This window comes from Gymnodraco acuticeps, unplaced genomic scaffold (genome assembly GCF_902827175.1).
Source record: "Gymnodraco acuticeps unplaced genomic scaffold, fGymAcu1.1, whole genome shotgun sequence".
Classification (NCBI taxonomy): Eukaryota; Metazoa; Chordata; class Actinopteri; order Perciformes; family Bathydraconidae; genus Gymnodraco; species Gymnodraco acuticeps.
The window spans coordinates 504,154-522,847 of record NW_022990198.1 but is presented as its reverse complement, the minus strand read 5'-3'; the positions used below and the strand labels follow the sequence as shown (position 1 = coordinate 522,847).

Sequence of the window (18,694 nt, the reverse complement as noted above, 5' to 3'; positions counted from 1 at the left end):
TCAGCCACCGAACGATTTATATATATATATATATATATATATATATATATAAGTGTCCTGACAAAACACCAGGAGCGTCTGAGATCAGTGGCGGTGACTAAGTTCCAAATGGCGTCACAGAGCGTACGGTGCCAGCTCCCTTGCACACAGACGGAGCCCCCCCGTGGCTCTCCCCTGGCAGCGTGACTGACTGGTGCAGGGAGGGGGGGGGGGGGGGAGATAGTGTGAGGAATAAGTGCTTGAAGTTGTGTGAGGCCGCAGAAAGGCCAAACCTAAAGCTGCCTCGAACCTAAATGCCTCCTGCGGCTTTCAGAATGCTTACATATCCCTCTTCACTGACTCTTGACTGAAGGGATGAGTCAATCTGGTTGTCTAGGAAACCGATTTCTTGAGCACAATGCAGTATTAGCCGACAACAAAATGTTCTGTAGGTTTTAATTTTCTAGGCTTGAATTCATCACATTTCTCATTGCTATTGCCAATTAAACAAGAAGAAATATGATGTTTCATTAACTTCGTCCTCGGAAACTGAAAAAAAAGTGTAGCTTCCCCTACAAAAACAAACTGTGCTAGCATTTTGTATTTCTCTACTTTGTATGATTGGATAAAAAGGGACAGACAAGCTGTTCTAGTGTTGATGTGCAGTAGATATGGGATCTGTCTTCAGCTCACCGTTCTGTCTCCTTGCTGAACTGCCCCTTCCCCACATCATTAACGGCACAGAGGCGGAACTGATAGGAGCGCGCCGGGATCAAACCGTTCACCGTCACCACTGTGGACTCTGGCTCGATGTTTGCCAGCAAGATGGCCCAGGGAGCATCTAGAAGAAAGAAAAATCAACTTCAACGCCTTGTTCCTCTGATATGTTATGCTAACCATTTGTCTGAACATCCCATGAAATGTAACACTTTGTAAGAACGGACTCAGACAATTCTAGCAAATGTTCATTATTCGTCAGAAGGGATTTTCACTCATGCTTACAATCAATTTGTCATGGCAGGTCACAATTTAAACTTCTAATTCAATAAATGAAACAAGTCATGGTCAGAAAAAGGAACCGAGAGCACACTATGCTGCAGATTTAAGCTGAACAGTTCTTCACTTCAATTTATATTAGAACATGCTTCGAACATATTTTATTCATGAAGTGCTGTAAAGTGATTGACTGTAGTGAAGCTTACACATCCAACGTGAGATTAAAAGCAATGATGGACATGCTTAATTAGTCTCATTGATTCTACTTCTAAATGTGTTTTGGAGTTATTTGCTGTATTTGCTTTACAGTTAGGCGCCTTGAGAAAAACATTGACTTCATAGAAGCCTGACAGCATGGAATAAGAAATCTAAACAAACTACATTTAAAGTATTTTTTACTTGTTGCTCAACTGGGAATCGAAGAGCCAACTTCCCTCCGTATAACCCCTTATATAGAAAATATACAAAGCATAGAAGATAGCGAGCAAAGCTAAAGTTGAATGGAAAAGACTGGATATTTTGTGACTTACTGTTCTCAGAAACCTCCAGGATGTAGCGAATGAGGGGGCTGTTGCCATCAAAAGGCTTGGCCCAGGCCAGGTCGATGGCTCTTTTTTCCGATGCGCTCAGCACGGCTGTAGGGTTCTCTGGAGCATGGGGCAGCTGCCTGCAGGGAGCAGCAGGACAACTTTCGATAAATAAAACAATCTCTCCTATCACAGCAAATCATCCGCGGGGGACAGAGAGTTACCGGAAATGTCTGTCCTCGCTGAACGTCTAGGGCCAAATCTGAAGTAAGGCTGAATGTTTTATAACAGTTAAGACAGGTGATGAAATGCGGCAAGACAAGACTGCAAAGATGGTTTGCTGTCGAGATGGACACACGAGCAAACAAAAGGAGATGGATAACGCCAGAGGGGAGCGAAATGGATTGAAAGACATAAGGAGACAGATAGGAAAGGAATTCACAGAGCAAGACGTGAATAAATGAGGCTAAAGCTATGGATCATTAATTCAATTCAGCCATGAATTCAGATAAGAACAAACGGATGGATCAATCTTATAGCAATGAACCAAAACAGCCAGTATACTGTCAGAAAGCAGCCAGCCAATGAGCCGGCCAATAGGGGGACGGAGAACGACACAGACAGTCCATCGGTTTGGCTAACAGAAAGTTAGATGTCTCATTCATATTGAATTTACGCTTGTGTGCAAAAGAAAAACAACAGCAAGCAAAGTTTTGGGAGAAAACAAGATTTGAGACAACAGTAAAACAATGCAGAGGTGTTTGTGTGAGCGTGTAGTCTCACAGATGGAATGGAGGGGGGTGGGGGGGCGGTCCCCTGGGGCTGAAAGTGTGTGAGGTGAGAATGAGGACAGGGGAGGTGAGAAGAAATCGTCATTTATGTGGAAATGAGTAAGAGGTGTCAATAGGAAAAAGCAGCGAAAGGATGGTGGAAAACGGGTGTTCATTAATGTGTGTACGTTTCCTAGTAGATCATGTGGGAACTTGTTTCTTCCTGTGTTATGCACTGGAGCATAGCATAGAAACAATGAGGAGAGACAACATTTAAAAAGGAACCAGGCGAGGGTGACAGTGGTTACCTGACTCTGAGGTGAGCGCTGCGGGAGTCGTTCCCCCCAACGGAGGTGACTCTGCAGGTGTATGTGCCGATGTCACCTGACCAGGTCTGGGAGATGTGGAGGGTCCCGTCTGCCTCCAGGCGCATGCGGGGGATGGACTGGACGTTGACCACTGAGCCCTCTTTCTCCCAGACATGCCTGGAATGCAAAATGGTCAGTCAGACTGATGTTGTTGTATGTCATCATATTCTGCTGCATATTCACATCATCAACACTATCCATTTTAATACACTGTGAATACGTAGTTGCACTTTCGAATGTAGAACCTGGATGCTATTTAAAGCTTTTACCTATGACAGTATCACTCACAACCTCCATTTTAGAGATTTGAGAAACACGTAATCAGCCAACAACACCGTCAACAGGGCAATGACGGTAGGCCTGCAATAATCATACAAAATGTATAAAACAACTTAAACACCACTGAGAAAGTACTGGATGCAAAAATGTGACAGCAGCACAACATTAGGAAAAACTGCATTTCAAAGCAACATTTGTGGAACATAACAATTAAAGTATGGGTTTCTAATTGTTTTTGATCCTTTTTCTTTCTTGCTCGCTTTGATTAGCATGCTAGTAATAGCCGTGTTGCTAACAATTTAGATGTGTACATTGATCTCCTTGTGCATATGAAAATGAATGGAGAGAACATTTGTATTGAGCGTGTCCGTTTCAAAGTTTATAAAGGAAAAAAAGCGGTGTGTCCAGCAGCTCAGGAAGAAATCCCTCCGGACTATAAAAGACCCCCATCACCCCAGCCACAAACTGTTCTGTCTGCTGACAGGCGTTCCCGCATATCCCGACTAAAACCACCAGATTCAGAGACAGTTTCATACCACAGACAATAAGACTGCTAAACAACTGAACTGCTGAAACAACATCCATAACATTCATCTGCTACTTAGTAATTATTTATCTATTTCTCTAATATATCATATTCCAATAACTTGCATATAGACTCTTATTGCACTATTTCACTTTTTTAAACTATTTTCCTTTTGTATTTACTATTTATTTGCACTATATTTTTCTGTTTATCTGTGTTATTCTGTTGCTCTGTTGGAGAAGCCTGTGACCTAAGATTGTCATCGGCATAACTACACTGTAGCTCTGTTCGTATGACTAAATAAAGAACCCTTGTCGGTATCTCAGCGGAAAATGGAAAGCAATACCACTTGGAAACGCTCTAGAGAAAAAATTAACATCAAATCCATCCATAAACATTTCGTTCCTACCACATGCTGGGATGTGAACTATGACGTACACATGCATGTCAGCTTTAGATGGTAGGTTAACTCTTTCTGACAGTAAAGCAATGAGTACACTGAGGTTTTGCTTGTCTTTTATTCCACCTCAATCCTAGAAGAATGTGTTATTAGCGAGGTATTTCATCATTCTCCTCAATGTCTCTTCAAACTCGGAGCTGCCCTGCATACATATCATAGCGTTTGGCAGCTGCATATCAAACGCTGAATACACCCTCATCAAAAGTGCACGGCTCAAACGTGGCGTCAGATGTAGCCTTCTCTCCTGAGTAGAAAGGGACAGAATGGTCTATTGATCGCTTCTGATGTCAGCTACAAGCCTGGCGTTCAGTAAATGTCTTTTGTCAGGGCTGTGTGTTGAACTGAATTGGACTGCAATTGTAAGCTGGTTGTGTGTGAGCGACTGTTCTCGTGATGTACGTGCACTGCACAAAACTGGTCGACAAACATTTCCAATCCGTGTAAGGGTTTGCTTTTGCAGGAAGCGCATGTCTAAGTCTGGTGTTTGGGACGCCGCTGTGCTCTTTCTTTGTTTTGTAGTCCATTCAGTCCAATGCTCATTCTTGCAAGGGATTTGAGCAAAGCAGCAAAAATAATAAGATACAGAGAGTTAAAAAACAAAAGTTGGACAAGATCCATTTGCACCCGGGGGACAATAGTTACACAGCAGCTATTCGGCTATTTACACCCATCCGCCCCCGACAGACTGCATTCAAGGTGGAACATCACTTGATCGTAAGTCATGGTCAAAGTGGGATTGAAGACCGTTCTGAAGCAGTATATCTTTGGTGGGATACAAGGATAAAAGGAAGGATACATGAGACAAGATGTTTACTCTTTAGAATAACTGTTTTTGTGTAAATGAAATGGAAAGCAATATGAACACTTGTGCAGTGATAAGCTAACACAGTTTGTATAGCCAAGCTAAATGCTACTGATAGGACCAGGTTACCGCGGCTCATCGAAAAAAGCTTTAGCTTCCAAAACATTGTTTGAGTTATAAACGATTAATCAAACAACTAAAGGTGTCAAGAAACATACCTTTAGGTTTAAAATTGCTATTTTTTCTTCTGGTGTAGAAGATAGCGAATGCATACAAACGTGTCCAGATGTGCAAATGGATTTTGGATCTATGGACAGATCCATATAGGTTAACGCTATTTAAAATGCCAGAATCTCTTGCAAGTGTCCCCAATGGAAGCTGCAAAGCTTTAAAAACAGGTCTTTCAAAAAGTTTTCACAAGACATACATCTAATGTGACTCCTTATGAATTCCTGAATCCAATTTAAGATCTCCCCTGCACGGTCAGGCACCCACATGTTTGTTTGTTGAACCTCACTCCTGGCTTTAAAGCAAAGGATACTTTGACTTTGAGGTTGTGTCTCCTTCCCTTTGAAACTCATTCTTTATGGACTTTTGATCTGGTGGCATTGTGGGCACTACTTTAAAAGATGAGGCTGCCTTTATTTTACATATTTTCTTATGGTAAAAATAATCCCATGAAAAGATCAAAACCCACAATGAATGTTTCTTACTAACACGTTTTTCCTGTGTACTTAAAGCGTGAGATTCATCAGCGCGATAGAGCGCCGTTGTTTTTTTTCAATTAGGATTAAAAACACATTAATGAGAAACACTGGGAGGCGAGTCAATCCTATATACACCATCCTGCTGCACTAAACACTCGGTGGTGCACTAAATGTGTTTTAATACTCAACTGAAAATAGATCCCAACAAAGGGGCTAGATAATTGCTTGAGTTACATATGCTAAAGCTACAGTGCCCAGATGTTTTACAGAATTACTTACCATTCAATAAAAAACAAACACTTGAGAGACAGTGGCAAATTGTTTTTTGGTAATTGAATTTGTTGGGAAGAAAAATATAGCTCAGTCTTATCTACCACTTTTAACTTCCCTTTGTTTCTTTGTTCACTCTTCTATTGTGTCTTTGCTTTCACTCTGTTGCTTTTGTCTTTTATTGTGAAGCACTTTATGACATTTCTTCTAAACAAGTGTTATCTGTAATGCTATAAAGGAAACCTGACTTACTTAATACTTCTATGTGTGTGTTTGTACTCTTACCTGACAGTTACACTTGGGTCATGTGTGACTCCACAGGTCATCACAGCTTTAGTTCCTTTGATAACACTCTGGTCCTGTGGGGGGGGTGGTAATCCGGGTGCGAGCTGTGGAGACAAAAATAAGTAAGAAAGGAGAACACAGCCTACAAAATGTCCTTCCTGAGGAGAACAACACCGCAAACACAACAACATGACAAGTAGATTACTCGCACAGAAGAGCGCTTTTGTATCTGAAGGAATGTTTTATTATTAAACAGCATGACCTTGTTTCCCACAGAAATGCCTCTCAATAAAACTCCACACTTTGAGTGATTGTGAAAAGATTGCTTGGGTATTAAAAACAAACATCAGGAATTTGTTGTTTTTTCAAAAAGAAGGCGACCCTGCACACTCACCCAAGACCACGAGGTCAGCGGACGCCTCATCGATGCCCCTGGAGTTGCTCGCCATGCAGGTGTAGGTCCCGGCATCTGAGATGTGTGAGGGGGAGATGAGGAGGCTGCCTGACTCGAGGAGGGTGAACCTGGGCAGCTGGACCGAGCCGCTGGCCAACACACGCTCACCTAAAGTGTGTGAGGAGGAAGACACAAGATAAGATGAAAAGAAGCGACAGTGAAAAAAAGTGAGAAAAAAAACAGACCCAAAAAGTGAAAATATGACATTTTGGAAAAGTGACTAAAAAGAAAGCCGAAACAAAGTCGGGACCTGTCGTAAAAACTGACATAAAATAAAGTCGGAAAAAAGTTCAGAAAATGACAAGTCCAAATAGAGACATCTTTTAACAGAATATGAGGGGGTGGAATCGTGATGAAAAACAAGGACAGCTTTTCCCTGAGCTGCTGTTTAAATTAGGTGTCATTATATTTTGACCAAATACTCGGAGATGGACTTTGTGGGGTTTATTATTGGTGCTTTCAGAACATATTAACAAGTCGAGATTGTTGACAGACAATCACAAGTAATGGGGAAATGTGTGAAAATGAGTCTGGTAAGTTCATTGTTACGCAGCCTTCAAAATCAGGGGAGGAACGTTGTCTATGTTGTGTATATATTTTTTTATCTCTCTGACACTACTTATGTTTGTAGGAAAATAATTAAATCTAAGTTTAATTAAAAAAAACCAGGGGAGGAAAAATGATGTACAATACCACCTAGTTTCAAAGTATATTTGGTATTTGATATGATTTATCCCTATTGATTCATCCTATGTCGCAAGGGAAAAGAGCACTTCAATATTGTGGAAGCGCCTAACATGTAATTAAACTTGAAAACCTAATTAATGGTCATTATGTTGTTAATAGTATAAATACCTTTATCTCGTATAAAGAAAATCATTTACAATTCACCACCCATGCGATAATCTTGTAAACAGCTTCTTTAGCCAATGTTTTAATGTGCACAGCACCTGAGATGTTTGAGGAACCACACCACGATCACATTATAGATTTTTCATATTTCATATTGCTCAGCCCTATCTGGAATGCAAACATGGAATCCAATGAGGTCTTATATGTTAAGTAGTGGCAAAGTGTAGGCCTAGATCACCAACATCATAATCCCTGGGTGTGTGTGCGTGCATGTGTGTAACGGGGACCTTTCTGCCAGGTGATCGCGGGCCTCGGAGCTCCAGAGGTCTCGCAGTGCAGGATGACTGACATGCCGTCGATCACAGTGCTGTCTGAGGGTCCGGCTGTGATATTCGGGGCAATACCTGAGGGGAGAAAAACACACACATACACGGAATAAAAATAAAGCCCAGTGAGAGAAGGTAAGAGGGTTACAGAGGTGAGATATTGAATGTCTATGACAAAGCCCCTCTTCAAAAGGTATTTCCTGTAAGCGCTGCATCTCAGTGTTTAGTGTTTTAGCCTTCACCTCAACTGTCTGCTGCCGGCCTTTTTTTCCTTTTCTTTCACCCACAGAGAGAGCGAATATATGAAGAGGAGGAATGGAAATAACTGAGGGAGAAGCATAGAAACAGAATGCAATATGTAGATAACTAAAATCCCTATTTCTGACATGCAATAAATCAAAGCTTTTATAGGATGACAGGAAACTGTATTGCTCCCAAGAGGACACAGGGAGAAGGGAGTTTGTCACAGGAGTAGTGTTGATCTCAGGACACAGTGAGAAGGACAGAAGGAGGAGACAAGAATGTGTAAGGGAAAAGACGAGATCTGGAGGGAGAAGGAGAGGAAAGTATGTGTCAGTAAGAGAAAGAGAGGAAGAGAGAATATCATGAATTCTGATAATGCGGTGCAGTGAGAAGTGAAGGCTGCAGGAACTGAGACAAAGTGAAGACAATTAGATGTCAGAAACTTGTCAAACAGATGCACAAAAAGAGAAAAATAAGCTGTCATTTTTCTAATCCCAGCAGTGGCATTTGCTTAGGAAAAACACACCTCTACAGATTCATTCAGGTGATGAGAGAAGCTGCAAAAATGGCTTCAAGGTGAGTCATAAGTCATGTGAACTTAATAGTGTAGGCCTAATTGTCAGTTCATATAAGACAGTCCAGAGATGAGTAACTACTGAGAACAAAAGAGAAGTATATATTTCTGAAAAACTAAATAATACATGCGACAGAAGTTTGTTCGCACAGAAAACAACGGTACATTTCTCCAAGGTATGTTCGGTCAATTAGTGCTGACATATCTCTTCACTGATTGGGGTCACATCTCTTATCACCTTCTGCATATGATATGATGTGCGCCAATCACATTGCCATCAACCCACTGTACTTACACTCCTGTCAGACCAAAAATAATATATTCCCTAGGCAACAAGCTGTGTTAGAAGCAAGAGAAGTCAATATCAGTATTACATGTTATCTAAATTTGTATTCCGACGTTGGGAAACCAAGTTGTAGGTCGGGTTGAGCAGAAGTAGTTGTTTTGCTAACAATCATACGTTTTTAGAATTCCTCACAATTTGTTTTTGATCAGATAGCAAAGAGAACCTAAACAAAGTCTGTGAACTGTGGCCCTCTTAAGTTAAAGTGGACCTATTATGCTACCTATACCATACAAAACATGTCTGTGAAGTCTTTTGCTTAAAATACCAAACGGATCACCCATTGTAGCCGTGCCTCATACTGCTCATACCCCTCTTTTGCAACCCTGTTAGAGAAGCTCGGATTTTGGGTCCTTAGCTTGAAAAAAAAAAGAGGAGGCGGAGCTAATGCCTGATCAGAATTCTACCGGAGATACATTTAAATTCTGCTGTGATAAAACGCCATCCTGTTCTAAACCACATCAAGGATTATTTCTGAAACAGTATGGAGCTCAAATGCTTTTTCTTTTGCGGGTTTATCACAAGGTGAGTTCCTTTTTTATTTCCTGCTTTTTAAACACATGCTCTCCAGTACAGGTTAGCTCTGAGTGTTAGCGAGGCTTGCTAATGTAAACAAAGACGAGATTACGCCCAAAACACGTCAGGCATTGTTTCTGATAGCAACTTTCTGTGGGTCCGCCGCCGATTTGACGTCATGTAGGCAGCAAATCTGTATCCGCTCGTTGTACCCCCGTTTTTAAAAGATTTGGGTACGAAGGAAAAGAGAGTGTTTTATTTCCTGATGCTGCGTGAGTTCCCCAACACACCGGGGACACATATTTATGTATAAAATACATCAAAAAGTGCATTTTGCATGATAGGTCCCCTTTAATTTATTTTTGATGACCTCCACTTGAGTGCTGTTATGTGTGGTTGCTTGCACATACATCTGTGAAAAACGTTGTATAATGTTTATACTTTGTGCTGCAAATCCAAATTAAAGATTCAAATAGATTGTTTTATAGTAATTATTAAGTAGAAACAATAAGTCAAAGTGTCTGTGAGGCTTTACAAAACTTGTAGCATAAAGGCTAATGGGAATGTCATTACTTTGAAGGTTTTTGATGTAACCTGATAATGGGTAAGGGGACCATGAATGTCAAGGCAATCCTTCTGATAGTGTTTGAGATTATTCAATGTAGAACAAAGGGATGAACCCACCAAGCAGCTAGCTCCTGAAAACTAATATATTGCTTGACCTCTTTGGGGCAAAAAAAGTCGCCCTTTTTCTAAATTGTGATGAAAAAGAACATTGTGTAATCTTCAGTTATTTCTCGAGGAAGAAATTGCAGGAGAATTCCATATAAAGCACTAAATTGCTGCTACTCTTCTCCTTACAGGTTGGAATTGCTTTTCTATTTTTGTAAAGCAATTACAATTGGTATTTTTTTCTGATTTTGACAAGGGCTGTATGAGAGCTGTGTAACGTTTTAACATTGTTCTGTATTAAAAAGGGTTTATTCAGAGTTTTAATAAAACACATTGGACTTTAATTGCAGTAATTGTCTGAAAATCTGCTTCAGCACTTACTGGTGACAGCGAGGTAGGTGTTGGTCTGAACTTCTCCTGCCAAGTTCCTGGCGAAGCACTGGAACATCCCGGTGTCGTCTGGCAGGAGGCCGTTGACCTGAAGGCTGCCCCCCACCAGCACTCTGTACCTGGGCATCTTCACGGGGTTGATGGGAAAAGCATCCTTGTACCACACAATGTCTGGCTGGGGGACTCCTGCAGAGCATGAGTAAGGGTGGGGATTAGAAGAAGGCATTCTTTGTTAAACCCGCTATGGGAAATTCAGGTTGCAGTAGATACACATGTACTGTTTAAATGGACAAATGCACACATTATTATATTATATTATATATATATATATATATATATATATATATATATATATATATATATATTATATTATATTATATTATATTATTATTATTATTATTATCACATTATTGTGGTAAAATGCACCCATATGCTCACCTCGTGCCTGACAGGGAATGTCCACCACCTTTTCCATCTCAGCTGTGATGTGCTTCTCTGGTTCCTTGATAAACTGCGGTGGTTCTGAGGGAATGGAAGAAGAAAGGATGACAAATGAATTAAAAAAAATCATAAGAAATATTGTGAACCAGCAGCTGAAATCCTCACAGCGTGAAACAGTGCTTTAGGGATACTGTGTGAAGTTTAAAACAAATAACTGCTATATTGCACTGCACTTTTTTGTCAAATGTATTGCTCACGGGGCTACTACTCAGCCGAAGATAATGTGATTATACAGTAGTTTGATGTCGGAAATCAATTATAGCTATATCATAATGGTTTTAAATGTATCATTCAAACTCATGGGGAGAGGGACGGCTGTTAGCAGTTTCAAGGGAAAGGTTCACCACACCTTGTCCTTTGAATCACGTTACAACCTTGAAAACATCAAAGTGCTTCAGTGAGATGGAAGGAAAGTGACTCAAGCAATGCTATTAAACAGTTTCTTGAGGCCAACCATTAGCTTTCTGCCTTTTTAATCAATACCACTCTCGCCTCACTTTCGTCACGACTTTACCGCTGCAGCTTTGCCAGATTCATATCGTGAGACTTGTAATATTTATATCAATTTCATAGCAGCTCGTTCTTTTGAACTGGCAAACCTTAATGCAGCGTTTACGCCCACACATTTGTCTGATGTATGTGGCCAAATGGAGATGCACTGTTTTCTTCCCATTTAAGTTGTCAGGCTGATATGAAAGCACACACAGTAATTATGCATTATGACTAATCACATAATTCTCCCTTCACCGTGTCCACAGAAAAAAGGTCGGGGGATATAATTATAATGAACCTTAAGGACAACAGCAGAGAATGGAAAGACTAACATTGAGAACATGTTACATAATAAAAGGCACTTTACGAAATGCAAAACAACAAACATTCAAAAGCGCTGCAAGTACAAAAATGGAAAAGGCATAAAGACACGATCCAGACATAACAGCGGAAAAATATACTGGAACTTTTCCCACAAGGATCATCTGGATGTGGAAGTGGACTGCGTACTTAAATGGGCCCAATACGCTCATTTACAGGTTCATTTTTGTATTTTGTGCCTCTACTGTGAACTGCTTACATTATTTAATGTTCAAGAAGTGCTTTATTTTTCTCTTTATATTTACTGCCTGTGTGCTGCAGCACCTCTTCTCACCCTCTGTCCAAAACCAGAGCCCAGTCTGCTCTGATTGGTTAGCTGGCTGTGTTATGATTCATCAACTGCTTAGAGCTGTCCCGCCCCTTAGACTATCAAGTACAATGTGTTGGAGCGCGAGCCAAAAGAAGCGCAAGTTTTACATAGCAATGTCACTATGTTTAGGAAAAATAGATAAAAGTCCAATAGAGGCTTTTCAAGCAGGGGGGAGTATGAGAGAGAAATTCATATATTTTAGCCTTTGCAGACCATTGACATGCACAAGAACTAATAAAACAGACTGCACGTTACACACATGTTTGTGTTTTTGTTCCCACAGAACACTAAGAATAGTACTTGCAATGCACTCTAATTAAACCTGGTGACAGGTAGACATTTCAATTAATATGCTGATTTCATTATACTAAAGCGTTAAAGTGTCAACACATTTAATTGGAAAATATTGTCACCTGCAAATGTGCATGTTGAAGACAAGGTGTCAACAGTATTGTTACAAGTGGTGAAAACACAATAATATTTTAAATAATCATTCTTACCCAGAACATGCAGATAAGCCCCGCCGCTGACTGAAGGCACGCTGCTGCTGCGGAGGATGGCCTCGCACTCGTAGAAGCCGGCGTCGCCCACCAGGGGGTTGATGATGGTCAGCTGGCGGTTGAAGTCGCTCAAACCGCTCGTCACCAACACGCCGTTCTTACGCCACGTGATACTCAGCTTGATGAGAGGCCTACAGAGCGAAGCAGAGTTTCATACGTCTTCTATGAGCTCACTGAGAATGTATTTTCTTGTGCTTGAGGATAAATGATTCTGAGTCTGCAACACTGATCCAATGTGGCACGTAAAAACTGACTATTTCATGAATCAAGGGATGTTGTTAGTGAAGCACTGGGCTTTCATTCTGCATATTACAAGAAACAAGAGCACTTGAGTCTGCAAAAACTGGCGAAAAAAGTTGCATTTTTTACTACATAGAATACTAAACTTTCTTGGGGAAAGAAAATCATGACAGAATTTGATCAAATATTTCCTTAGATACACATTTGTGCTGTGCAGTGTAAGTATGAATTAGACACTATTATCTATTTGATCATCTAACTTTTGTCATTTACAAAATTGAAACATACCTCGAGTGTAGACAGGGAATTTTCATCCAAATAAAAAAAAGGAGTACAAATGGTCCCTCTACTTGTCTTCTAATTAAAAGTCTAGTCTACTTTTTGTATTTGCTTGAGTTTCATGGCATCAGTCTTGAAACAACAATGGTGCTCACATAAAAAAACCTATTAAGAAATCACTTTCAAGAATCAACGTTCCTGTTGCTATTGATGAGTCACAGAAAATGCTCAGAGGAACTACATTTTTACGGAAATACAGTCCCTATGAAACCCCCTGCTCTGTATTACCCTCAGTGCAGTGACCCTTTAACAGACTGCTCTTCAGTATGACCCTGCAGTTCCAGCATGTTTACCTGGCGTTGGCAACACACTCCATGGTGACCTCGGAGGTGCCTGTGACCACGCTAGTGTTCCTTGGAGGGATGATGATGGTGGGGGCAATGGGGTCTGCTGGACCTCCTACATCTACACAGACATAACAACAAAAACACAGAGACACGGAGAGGTTAAGCACAGAGCAGTGATCTGGATAGATAAATAGATTTGTTTATAACAGACAGAATGCGCTCATTTCCACCCAGTGCTCTGGGGGTGTTCACCAACGTGACATATTGGAAGTGACCAGTGCACACAGTGTATCCGAGTCCTGAGAGATGGGTGGAATATGACGAGGCAGTGCACTGACTGTGTATAATAAGATGTCTGCTGGAGAACCAGAAACAGGGATAGAAAAATACTGCCTGACAAACCCAAAGCTGAAGGGGTGAATAGGCTGTCTTGTGTATAAAATTCTGCATTTGAAAACTAGTTTATGCCGCTGTGTTTGCCATCGTGTGTGTGTTGTGCGCATCAGAGACAGACAGCCCATGGCAGCGAGTGCACAGTGTGTACGTGTGCTGCTTGAGATGTGTCATGTCTGTGATAAACTCACACTGATCCGTCAATCCCATCATGCCCTGGGTGTGTGCTCAGGGCTGCACATGTCAGTTGGAACTACGGGGTCTGTCAAAGCTCAATCTAACTGATCTCGGGTCATCAGACACTGTAAACAGGCCATGTGTGGCGCGCGCACACGCACACACACACACACACACACACACACACACACACACACACACACACACACACACACACACACACACACACACACACACACACACACACACACACACACACACACACACACACACACACACACACACCTTTAACCAGGCGTTTTCAAACTTTTGGGGACATTGAGCCCTTACATGGAAAAACATTTTCCAAGGAACCCCTATTGATAGTTTAGTTTATGTATTTATTTAAACAAAGACCATGCATACAAATACATTAATCTAAGACGTTTTATTCTAGATTGTAACTAATAGCTCATTTCCATCTGCAGTCCTATTACATGTAATGTAAGTAAGCATATGTTTGCTAACAGATGCCTTCAATTTAAATGATGTAATCATCACCTTTACACTTTTAAACCAATCAGGTCCATTTATTCAAATCATTGGCAAGGTTGGTTGCTAGTCACCAGGAAAACATTGCTAATATTTCAACTGGACAAACCACAGTTCCTTAAATGTGTTGAACACTTAAAATAATAGTTCAACAACTTGACTTGCAGGATTTTTTTACTTCAACTTGAGTATGGAAAATGTAACACGAGCAATATTGGTGTCTTCAGAATTCTCCTTGACCTCCGCCCTCGCAAGCACTGCCGGAGCCAGGAAGTCTCCCGGGAGATAACTGTCAGAGGTGTCGCTGCAGGAACAGCTGCTGAGGCAGATACTGACGGATACACCTGCACATACACTCACTTAACACACACAACTCTCAGTACTGGCTCTATCATTGTGTGTGGGTGTTCATTCAAGTGTCTATATGTGGAGCATGCGTGTAATGTTTATATACAAATGCATGGCATGATTCCCTGAGACCTGCCAAGTCGAGACCTCCCGCTAGGCTCTTGATCTTACCTGAATCAGTGTGTGTGTTTCCGTGTGTGTACTAGCACTAGTATAATCAACCCTGTCACTGTTCTCCATGCGTACCACAGGCTATTTCTGTTCCCTTGTGTTGTCAACTGTAATATCTTACCCTCGCCCTCCTCATTCACTTCCACACTGAACTCCAGTCTACCATGTCATGAGATGCTGTCTGATAGCTTTCCTCTTATAATTCACTCTGCTGAGCTTCAGCCAACCAAATTAATTTGTTTGAGTTTGATTTGTGTATCTTGTGTTTTGTTGTTGTTGTGGCAGCTGAGGATGCTGGTGAATATTAAGAACTACTTGGCAGTAGAACAGTCTGTCTTTGTCCCTGTCCCCGCAGCTCTCTCTTCCTGAGTGCGTACATCTGCAATAACGTGTGAATTTGGCTACAGATACACTTCAGTGCAATGAAATGAAAACATATCAAAATGGTGGAGCTTCTTGGATGTCGCCGGGGTTTCAAAGTGGTGATACCAAATATAAAGCAAGGGGTAAGTAAGAGAACAATATATAATTACAATTAAAATACCTACATTCAAAGTATAATCAGCAGAATATACTTATACTCAAGTATACGTTCACCCTCTGTCTGGAATGATAGGTTAGCTGGCTGGCTCTGCTGTAATTTGTCAACCGAGATGTCCCACCCATTACCTTGTCACGTACAACAGTGTTTCCCACAGATCTGAAATATGCTTGGGCGGGTGGTGGCAGCGGGCGGGGGGGGGGGTGCGCAAAAAAAAAAAAAAAAGTTTTCATTTTGTATAATCATTTTGCGTAAAGATGGCACTCAAGGGCACACTAGTGGTGGTGTTCCTGGCGGGATTTGAACTCACAGCCTTCCGATCTTCAGCCCACCTCACTATCCATTAGATCAATCACTACCCTCTCAAATGGAAATATGTGTTTACATAAATGGTGACCACACCGTTTGAGACCCACTGAGAACTTAGACTAAGTTAACTATCTAAACACTCAGAGAGTCCTTTACCTCACCTGAGCTGAGGTTATCCCGAGCTTGAATGACACACAGAGACCAATCAAGGGCTTTGATTTATGATCTCTATGACAGTGGCCATGTTGGCAGGCCACATCATGTAGACAGCCAGTCACCCTGTGTGAGGCAGGCCACTTAACGAGGCGAGATCAGAGCAAGGGAGCGAGGGATCATTGTCCACAAGTTAATCGATTGCAGATGGTGGTCACGGACGAATAAAAAAAAAAAAAAAAAAAAAAAAACTTATACAAAAAAAAAAAGAAAGAAAAAAAGATGGGTCGCGAAATATACTTGGGCGGCCGTTAATATACCTGGGCGGCCCGCCCAAGTATAGTCTATGTGTGGGAAACCCTGTACAATGTGTTGAAGCGCTAGTGTTATGTAGTGATGTCCCTTTGATACGAAAGTAAACAAAGGAGGCGTTTCAGGCAGGTAGGAGAGAAACTCCCTCTGGAGAGAACTTTGGGATTCAAGCCTTTGCAGACCATTTACATGCACACAAACTTATATTACACACTACAGGAGAAGGAAAACCCCAAGCAGTAAAGGGCCCCAAAAGTAAAAATACTCAATTCGCATTATGGCCCATGAGTTATGATATACAGCATATTATATATATCTTTCAGGGAAGGGAACGTGCATTTGTTCCAGTAATGAACACATTTTAGGGATTGTACTTTTAGTGTCACACTATTTAATAGTCTTGTTAATAAGGAAGTATTGTACTTTTTATTCCACTACTTTTATTTGTACTAGTTACATTATACCAATTTCAAATTCAGGAAACGTGATTAGGAAATAAGAAGCAACGTTGTACATTAATTACAGTACGTGAGGAGGGGCAGAATGTTCTTATTAGCAAGATCTTACAGTGGAACCTCACTTCTACCAGTCGTGGCATAATGAGCTGATTACAGTGTGTGTGTAAAAAGTGTGTGATTACTCACTCTCTACTGATAAGGTGATGGGCTGGCTGGTCTTGTTCTCTCCGTTCTTGTCATTTACAGCTTGTACGTAGTAGCGCCCGGCGTCTGGTGCCACTGTAGACAGAATAACCAGCGTGTTGTCCAGAGTGATGGCACTGTGGAGGAACAAGAACTATTTAAGAAACTGTTTTCAAGACATATTGACTATAGAATACAGTGGGGAGGAAACAGTAAGTCAAGACAGGAGTAAGGACTCCAGTACGACTGACAATTTATGATAATAAAGTTTCACGCAAAAGAAGAAACAGTACATTCAACCATCAAGAGGTAGCTTTTGACGGCCTAATGATGGCTAATATGTGAGCCCACACTTGATCCCACGGCCCAAAAGGGCATTAACCATTTTAACATTTTAATTACATTGTTCAAGCTGCATTAGTTATATCGATTTACAATGTGTACACAGTGTAGCTGCTGACTTAGCAAGAGAGAAATATTGACAACCTCCCTTGTTCATACTTCTCATGGTCCGCTCTGAAATATGATAGCTCTGCGTAATAACCCGGGGCTTTTAATTGGCTATTTGTAACCCTCAGCCTCCTCTCGGCCTGCGTTTTGGCAGCCGACTACTTTTGGCAAGAAACAATAGCGTCCTCCTTGTCGTCCGCTGAAATGATGCCTGAATAAATAAACACTGATCAATTTCTCAGCCAGCGTTCTATAGGGACTAATACCTGGTGTCTTGTTGTCTCTATCAAGTCCTCTCTTTGACTTTCCCTCGGCAACGTAGCAAGAGACAAATGTTCCCCCCTCTCCTTTGCCGCCTCGTGTTACAGCCCCCTGACTGTGAACAATCAATATTTTCTTATTATCTGTGCCTGTTCAACAATCTGGAGGTAGATAGTCCGTTCCAAGCGGGTGCCCTCCCCCACATACATATTTTTCTCTGGCCTTATCCCTCCACCTTACGCCCCCTCCTATCTTCCATCCATTTCTCCAGATGCTGAATGTGGTCAGGTGAGGAAGTGACATCCTTTCTGGCCTTTCCTGAACCAGATTTAGGATAAAAACTCATCAGCAAAGCAAAAAAAATGAATTCTAAACAACATATGCACATTTGTGACACACCTGCAAACACAGTTACACACAAGTACAAATACCTCCCATCAGGAAGCTTGGTCTTGAGAAAAATACTTTTGTCAGAGAAGCAAATCAATAGCATTCAAATGGTTGTGGCTCTGGCTCCTAAACCTATATTATACTCAGTTTGATTTCTCTCTTTGACGTTTCCAGAGCTATTGGCAGCTTAAAACCGGTAATAACAGCTATCTTAGTAGTCAATAACACACAAAAAGTCTTTGATCCCCTGAGAGAAATGGCTTTTTTCCATAAGAGAACTGTAATTCTCTCTGCGTGTTGCACACAAGTGTGAAAATGCTAACCCCTGTTACATGTAAGCCATGATCCTTTCAAAGGTGATGACCTCCTCTTTCTCACGTCCTCCAATCTAACACTCCACTTCTCCATCCACTTGTTCCTCCATCCTGACCTTCATCTCATCAGCGGTGGATCTAAGTACCTGCTGTGCCTTAAGGTAGCAAGAGAGCTGATGAGGAGAAAAAGATACATCGGGAGAAAAAAGGCCTAGAAAAATATATACAGTGTGCACACATCAAATAAAAAAGGC

At 41.3% G+C, this 18,694-nt stretch overlaps 1 protein-coding gene across 1 annotated transcript in view; it reads right to left on the bottom strand.

Moving 5' to 3' along the window:
• The window catches only part of sdk2b (sidekick cell adhesion molecule 2b), a 290,174-nt gene that overhangs the window by 46,392 nt on the left and 225,088 nt on the right, over positions 1-18,694 (bottom strand). Inside the window, 12 exon segments of the mRNA XM_034218059.1 lie at positions 673-820; positions 1,506-1,642; positions 2,581-2,757; positions 5,970-6,052; positions 6,054-6,073; positions 6,364-6,531; positions 7,563-7,679; positions 10,331-10,525; positions 10,778-10,861; positions 12,524-12,714; positions 13,456-13,567; positions 17,029-17,162. Coding sequence (XP_034073950.1) covers positions 673-820; positions 1,506-1,642; positions 2,581-2,757; positions 5,970-6,052; positions 6,054-6,073; positions 6,364-6,531; positions 7,563-7,679; positions 10,331-10,525; positions 10,778-10,861; positions 12,524-12,714; positions 13,456-13,567; positions 17,029-17,162 — 1,566 coding nt within the window.